We start from the raw sequence: 7,734 nt of genomic DNA, 5'->3' as shown, positions 1-7,734 counted from the left end.
CCGGGCCTGTCCCCGCTGTACCCCCTGCACCCATGAGCCCCCATCACCTGGTGCTTGGCCTGCCACTCCTGCACCAGGTTCCGCTTGTCCTTCCGGACTCCGTTCTGATTGACATCATATGGGTATTCAGGGTCTGGGGTCCCCTTAGGAAACATGTATTTTCGGCCTCCACCCAGGATCACCTGGAGCCAGAGATTAGAGCAGGTGGGTTAGGGGCCTGGCTGGCCCTTTAGTCCTCTCACACAGCCCCTACCTCCCCCACCAGGTCTGTGGGAAAGGCCTGTCCCCACCTCCTACATGGTGCCACCCCAGCACACAGGCACACACACAAACCCATGGAGACCCCGAAAGACCATAGGGCTGGAGGTTGCCTGCGACTATTTTGAGAGTGTCACCCACCACCTGTGCCCAGCCCCGGCCCATGCCCAACGTGTCGCACGTCAATGTCCATGTTGTAGACCAGCTGAGCGGCGATGTCCTGGCAGCCATACGTCTGGGCATCGGCAGGCAGGTCGGCGTCTGAGTACCAGTTTCGGTTCACCGTGTGCGCATAGGCCCCGGCTGGGGAGGCGTGCTGCACCCTGGTGGTGGTCACTACTCCCACTGACTTGCCTGAGGGTGGCAGAGGTCACGGTGGGCCACCGAGGTCTCTGAACCTGTCCCTGCCCAGGAAGCTGACGCCCAAGCCCACCTGCTTTCTTGGCCCGGTTCATCACAGACGTGACCTCATTCCCACTTGTCGTGTTGCACTGGTTGTAGCGGGCGGCTGCACTTACACCAATGGTTCTGTAGTTGCCCTTGATCCCACACAGGTAGGCAGTGGCTGTGCCCGCACTGTCTGGCACCTGTCTGTCCACGTTGTATGTCTGGGGGCAGAGACGCCTTCAGCTCTGCTGAGGTAGACACCCAGCTCTTGACCCAGGCCCTGTGTCCATTCTCCAGCCCCTGGCCCCTGTCTCAGCCCCCAACACTCTTGGGGCTTTCTCTCCTACACTCTGCCTAGGCCCACACCCACCCCTCTTGTGTAGACCACCCTGAGGTCACTTGGCCCTTACCTTGGACAGAGCCAGGTATGGGAACTGGTCCATGGCCAGGGGTGTCTCAGGTCCCGGCTTGCCAGCCATCTGCCCCTTTAGGATCCGAGTGGCTGTCACTGTAGGCACCCCCATCCCTGAAGGTACACACTGTGTCAGGTCTCAGTCCCTGAGGCCAGCCTGGGTCAGCCGGCAGCCCAGGATTCCAGGGTTGTGGGGGGACAAGGAGTGGACTGGCCTAGTGCACTCACCGTCCCCCAAGAAGAGAATGACATTCTTGGCAGCTGTCTGGATGGGCTGCAGCTTCTTAGCCACATCAAGGGCCTGGGCTGCCTGGCGGTTCCAGAAGGCGGGGTCTTCCTCCTCGACTGCCCAAGGGGAGAGTGTTGGTCAGGTTAGCCTGGGGCCACCCTCTTTGAGTAGGGGAGCGCCAGGAGCTGCCTGATTACCTGGGATGAGGCCGAGGGAGAGCTGTAGCCGCAGGCCCAGCAGCAGCAGCATGCAGGCCCCCTGCATGGCTGTGTGATGGCAGAGGGTCAGGGTCTCAGGCAAGGCTGGGGCAAGAGGGACCGGCTGCAGCACTGGCTGCCCAAGCTTAAATCTAGATAGACTTTGTCCCTGCTATTAAAGTCTCCGTGTCCCTCCCAGTTTCCTGGGGGTGGCCACACCCTGCCCCTCACCTGCCCTATGACTTTGAGCCCTGTTGCCAGGGGGATGTGGTGGGTGTGGCTGAGCCAGTAGGAGTCCTGAGGATTCAGGTCCCTCCCTCACAGGATGGTCCCCAGCTGTCTTGTCTCCTCAGGGTGGGGTGGGGATTAGGGTGCAGATGTCTTAGGCCTGACAAACACATTCAGGGTCCTGACTGAGCTCCCTCCCAGCCCTCTGCTCACCAAGTCCTGTGGGAGAACCGTCTCTCCTTCCTTCATGTGTTCAGTGTTTTCTGAGGTTCAGCCTTGGCCTGGTTTGGTTCCCAGTGCGGAGGGAGGTGGGCCGGAGGCACACAGCCTGGGCCAGGGGCCTGGGTTAGTTCCCTGGTCCCCTGAGGCAGAGATCCATGGGGAGGCCTGTCTGCCCTGCCCCCTGTTCAGCTCCTCACCAGACTTGACCTGGGCAGGAGGTGTGGGCACTGGGCTAGTGGGGGCACCTGGGAGCCTGGGCCCAGCTTCTGCTGTGGAGAAGGATGGGACTGGAGGTGACAGCAGATTGGGGGCCTTGTCTGTGTCTTCAGTTACTGAAGTGCTGGGTCTGCAGTGCTGTTTGTGTGTGTGTGTGTGTGTGTGTGTGTAAGGTGCCTGAAACGGGTTGACAGGCGTGGGCCCAGTGCCCCATTAACTGAAGTTGACCTCTGCTTCATTGGACAGGTAAATGGAAGGCAGAGGTGAGTCTGTTCTCTCCACAGGCCACACACACGCACAGGAACAGCTTCTGATAAGGAGGTAAAAGGTTTCGGTAACCCCAGGTTGGGTTCAAAAGCATTCTCCCATCCAACAATCCCACTTCTGGGTGTGTATCCCCAAGAATTGAAATCAAGATCTGGAAGAGATATTTGCACACTCACATTTTAGTAGCATTACTCATAGTAGCCAAGAGGCGCAAGCCACTCAACCATCCACGCAGACAAATGGATGAACAAAGCATGATATAACTCTACAATGGAATATTGTGCTTTGCTGCCCAGTCATGTCTGACTCTTTTCCACCTTATGGTCTGTAGCCTGCCAGGCTCCTCTGTCCATGGGGATTATCCAGGCAAGTATACTGTAGTGGAAAGCCATTCCCTTCTCCAGGGGATCCTCCCAACCCAAGGATCGAATCCAGGTCTCCTACATTGCAGGAGGATTCTTCTCCAGCTGAACCAACAGGGAAGCCCTTTTTCTTGAGGGCCACATCTAGTGGAACTCATGGTATCAGGGAGGTGACTGCCTGGGCATCAGGCAGGGAGGTAGGAAGGGTAAGCATTGGGGCTGGGGACTGTCTCTCTGTTTTCAGGGAAGGTGAAAGCCTGGCTTCGGGGGAGGGGAAAGCCCCAACTTGATCCAGCCGCTGGCCTCACCTGGCCCTGCTGACTCCCTTGGGGCCCCTGCACCGATGTCCTTCTGCGTTGCTCCCGCCCTCACCACCTTTGGTCTTTGCTCAGTGTCAGCCCCTCCTCAGCCTCTCTCTGGCTTATTGATGTGAATCACCCACTCCCTCCCCTCTCCCCCCCCACACAGACACATACTCTGTGCCCCCACCTAAGGGCTTTTCTTCCCACACGTATCACTCCTGTATCACACTTAGAACAGTTTATTTGAGGGCTTCTTCCTCCCTCCCAGGAGGCCGGGGCCTGTGTCCCTACCCGCAGTTCCCCCGCTGTTGCTGGGATCTCCCAGCCTGGAAAGGGCACCGGGGCCACATTCATAGCAGCTGAAGGACCTGGGACAAGTCTCCTCTCCTCTGTGTCGCTGTCTCCTCTCTGTAATGGTACCGCTGGGTTCCTAGGAGGGGCTGCTGAGGACTCTGTCCAGGGTCCCCCAGGGCTCCTGACCCCAGACGTCTCCATGGCCGCCGAGGGTGTTCACAAGGTGGGCTCCTGGAGGACCGGAAGCCACAGCTCCCCAGGAACCACGCCTCCTCGGGTACCACGCCTCCTCAGTTGCCACGCCTCCCGGAAACCCCAGAGTCCCAGGGTCGCCTGAAAGGCAAGGTGCCAGCCTAGTCCTCAGGTGGGGCTGTGGGCAGTGGGGGGAGTCTGGATGGTCCGAGCCCCCTTACTGGGGTTCGGGGTGGTAGAACACAAAATCCCAAGATACTGAAGTTGGGGTCGGACAGTAGGTCTACGGGTGTCACAGGGAAATCAGGGCCTCAGCCTCTGGGCTGGGCTGGGCCATGAAGGGCTGTGAGCTGAGGCTCCTTCAATGCTGGAAGGGGAATCCTTCACTGCTGGGAGGCGAAGCTCTGGTGGTGGGGCCGGGTCGGGTCTCCGGGAGTGGAAGGATAGGACTTCGGGGTGGGGACTCCGAGGTGGTAGCTCTGGTAGGGCCTGCGCTGGGAGATTTTGGGCAGGAGAGCGGGAAGTCCCAAGACCAGGAACTGGTGGGGGTTAGTACAAGGTAGGCGCCAGCAGCAGCAGCATCGCCCCGGCCAGCAGTGCCAGCGAAGGCGGGCTGGCTGCCAGGTGCGCGGCGTCAGAGACGCCGGCGGGGGCCGGCAGATTGCAGTCGGTGTAGGGCTCCACGCAGCCCGCAAAGGCCATGACGTGCGCCACGAAGGTCTCCTCCTGCACGCCGTGCATCAGGTGCGCCTGCGGGCCGCGTGCGAACACCGCCACGTCTTCGCCCCCGTGGGTCTCGCTAGCCAGGGGCACAGCCGCCTGCTGCCGGTACGAGGGGTCCTCTGGCCAGAAGGTGGGGAGTTAATATGACAAGGGAGGCAGCCTTCCCCTCCCTAGAGTTTCCCCACGTCCCAGCCGGTACACTTACCGCTTGTGCTGTCATTAACATCAGGCCTCGAGCCCCCGCCAAGCGCGTAGCCAGGGCCATTGCCATAGAGGATGGAGGTGTAGGACTTGCTGTCTGAGGCCTTGCTGGGGGCCAGACCTTCAGGGAAGAGGGGACCCCATGATCACACTGACCCCAGCCTTTGCGGTGCCTCCTGTGTGCAGAGCCCAGGCAGGTCTTGTCTGTTCAGTGACTTAATCCTCACGAGAGCGATGCAGGGCAGTTGCTGTTACTACCCCACGTGACAGATGAGGGAACTGGCTCAGAGCACTTTGTGCCTCGTAACTTAGGGACAAGGACCTGCCACTCTGCCTGGGCTTACCGAAAATGGAGGTCTCACGCAGTGTGTAGCCACCAAAAGAGAAGACATGGGAATGGTCTGCAGTGACAAGGATCAGCGTGTCCAGTTCGCTAGTGAGCTTGTTAGCCTTGGCGATGGCATTGTCAAACATGACCGCCTCGGTCAGCGCCATATAAGCTTTGCCATCATGGTGACCATGGTCAATTCGACCTCCTGCAAGAAGGTCACATATAAGATACCAAACCTGCCCTGATGGCCCTCATCGCGCCTCTGTTCCCCAAGGGGCTGCCATTCACCCTCCACAAAGAGGTAGAAGCCCTGGGGGTTCCTGCTCAGCACTTGCAAGGCCGCCTCCGTCATCTCCTCCAGGGTCGGGTCCTTGGTGTGGTCTTGCTGAACATCATATTTCATGTCTGCCGGCTCAAAGAGGCCTGTGGGAAAGGAGAGCAGTGGTGACCCTCAAGCTGAGGATGGGGGTGGCCCATGGCACCCATCCCGGGGAGGACAGTGGTTGTGGGTGGAGTCGTTACCCATGAGGTGTGTTACACTGGAGTCACTGGCTGCCTGAAGGAGCGCTGTGCGGTTCCACACATACTGGGCTCCCTGGGAGGGCAGAACCAGGCCTCAGCCCATAGCCCAACACCCCGGGCCTGTCCCCGCTGTACCCCCTGCACCCATGAGCCCCCATCACCTGGTGCTTGGCCTGCCACTCCTGCACCAGGTTCCGCTTGTCCTTCCGGACTCCGTTCTGATTGACATCATATGGGTATTCAGGGTCTGGGGTCCCCTTAGGAAACATGTATTTTCGGCCTCCACCCAGGATCACCTGGAGCCAGAGATTAGAGCAGGTGGGTTAGGGGCCTGGCTGGCCCTTTAGTCCTCTCACACAGCCCCTACCTCCCCCACCAGGTCTGTGGGAAAGGCCTGTCCCCACCTCCTACATGGTGCCACCCCAGCACACAGGCACACACACAAACCCATGGAGACCCCGAAAGACCATAGGGCTGGAGGTTGCCTGCGACTATTTTGAGAGTGTCACCCACCACCTGTGCCCAGCCCCGGCCCATGCCCAACGTGTCGCACGTCAATGTCCATGTTGTAGACCAGCTGAGCGGCGATGTCCTGGCAGCCATACGTCTGGGCATCGGCAGGCAGGTCGGCGTCTGAGTACCAGTTTCGGTTCACCGTGTGCGCATAGGCCCCGGCTGGGGAGGCGTGCTGCACCCTGGTGGTGGTCACTACTCCCACTGACTTGCCTGAGGGTGGCAGAGGTCACGGTGGGCCACCGAGGTCTCTGAACCTGTCCCTGCCCAGGAAGCTGACGCCCAAGCCCACCTGCTTTCTTGGCCCGGTTCATCACAGACGTGACCTCATTCCCACTTGTCGTGTTGCACTGGTTGTAGCGGGCGGCTGCACTTACACCAATGGTTCTGTAGTTGCCCTTGATCCCACACAGGTAGGCAGTGGCTGTGCCCGCACTGTCTGGCACCTGTCTGTCCACGTTGTATGTCTGGGGGCAGAGACGCCTTCAGCTCTGCTGAGGTAGACACCCAGCTCTTGACCCAGGCCCTGTGTCCATTCTCCAGCCCCTGGCCCCTGTCTCAGCCCCCAACACTCTTGGGGCTTTCTCTCCTACACTCTGCCTAGGCCCACACCCACCCCTCTTGTGTAGACCACCCTGAGGTCACTTGGCCCTTACCTTGGACAGAGCCAGGTATGGGAACTGGTCCATGGCCAGGGGTGTCTCAGGTCCCGGCTTGCCAGCCATCTGCCCCTTTAGGATCCGAGTGGCTGTCACTGTAGGCACCCCCATCCCTGAAGGTACACACTGTGTCAGGTCTCAGTCCCTGAGGCCAGCCTGGGTCAGCCGGCAGCCCAGGATTCCAGGGTTGTGGGGGGACAAGGAGTGGACTGGCCTAGTGCACTCACCGTCCCCCAAGAAGAGAATGACATTCTTGGCAGCTGTCTGGATGGGCTGCAGCTTCTTAGCCACATCAAGGGCCTGGGCTGCCTGGCGGTTCCAGAAGGCGGGGTCTTCCTCCTCGACTGCCCAAGGGGAGAGTGTTGGTCAGGTTAGCCTGGGGCCACCCTCTTTGAGTAGGGGAGCGCCAGGAGCTGCCTGATTACCTGGGATGAGGCCGAGGGAGAGCTGTAGCCGCAGGCCCAGCAGCAGCAGCATGCAGGCCCCCTGCATGGCTGTGTGATGGCAGAGGGTCAGGGTCTCAGGCAAGGCTGGGGCAAGAGGGACCGGCTGCAGCACTGGCTGCCCAAGCTTAAATCTAGATAGACTTTGTCCCTGCTATTAAAGTCTCCGTGTCCCTCCCAGTTTCCTGGGGGTGGCCACACCCTGCCCCTCACCTGCCCTATGACTTTGAGCCCTGTTGCCAGGGGGATGTGGTGGGTGTGGCTGAGCCAGTAGGAGTCCTGAGGATTCAGGTCCCTCCCTCACAGGATGGTCCCCAGCTGTCTTGTCTCCTCAGGGTGGGGTGGGGATTAGGGTGCAGATGTCTTAGGCCTGACAAACACATTCAGGGTCCTGACTGAGCTCCCTCCCAGCCCTCTGCTCACCAAGTCCTGTGGGAGAACCGTCTCTCCTTCCTTCATGTGTTCAGTGTTTTCTGAGGTTCAGCCTTGGCCTGGTTTGGTTCCCAGTGCGGAGGGAGGTGGGCCGGAGGCACACAGCCTGGGCCAGGGGCCTGGGTTAGTTCCCTGGTCCCCTGAGGCAGAGATCCATGGGGAGGCCTGTCTGCCCTGCCCCCTGTTCAGCTCCTCACCAGACTTGACCTGGGCAGGAGGTGTGGGCACTGGGCTAGTGGGGGCACCTGGGAGCCTGGGCCCAGCTTCTGCTGTGGAGAAGGATGGGACTGGAGGTGACAGCAGATTGGGGGCCTTGTCTGTGTCTTCAGTTACTGAAGTGCTGG

The 7,734-nt window shown here is 60.1% G+C and overlaps 1 protein-coding gene across 1 annotated transcript; it reads right to left on the bottom strand.

Moving 5' to 3' along the window:
- Positions 1–4,115: 4,115 nt before the first annotated feature.
- LOC120859392 (intestinal-type alkaline phosphatase) lies at positions 4,116–7,026 on the bottom strand. Its single transcript, XM_040235521.1, has 11 exons — positions 6,941–7,026; positions 6,743–6,859; positions 6,513–6,628; positions 6,149–6,323; positions 5,897–6,069; positions 5,505–5,639; positions 5,344–5,416; positions 5,110–5,244; positions 4,835–5,026; positions 4,495–4,611; positions 4,116–4,408 (listed from the first exon to the last, which is right to left on the bottom strand). The coding sequence occupies exons 1-11, from the start codon at positions 7,005–7,007 to the stop codon at positions 4,116–4,118; spliced, it is 1,593 nt and encodes a 530-aa protein (XP_040091455.1). The 5' UTR covers positions 7,008–7,026.
- Positions 7,027–7,734: the final 708 nt, after the last annotated feature.

This window comes from Oryx dammah, unplaced genomic scaffold, assembly GCF_014754425.2.
Source record: "Oryx dammah isolate SB20612 unplaced genomic scaffold, SCBI_Odam_1.1 HiC_scaffold_775, whole genome shotgun sequence".
In the NCBI taxonomy this organism is placed as follows: domain Eukaryota; kingdom Metazoa; phylum Chordata; class Mammalia; order Artiodactyla; family Bovidae; genus Oryx; species Oryx dammah.
This window is presented reverse-complemented; position numbering and strand designations above follow the sequence as displayed.

Bases quoted from the DNA above. Each gene is read 5' to 3' on its own strand.
- LOC120859392 (XM_040235521.1), bottom strand. From the start codon at position 7,007: ATGCAGGGGGCCTGCATGCTGCTGCTGCTGGGCCTGCGGCTACAGCTC. The intron at 5,640-5,896 runs GTGCGACACGTT...CTCTGGCTCCAG, and splicing joins TCTACAACATGGACATTGAC to GTGATCCTGGGTGGAGGCCG. The intron at 5,027-5,109 runs GTGAATGGCAGC...ACCTTCTTGCAG, and splicing joins CTTCTACCTCTTTGTGGAGG to GAGGTCGAATTGACCATGGT.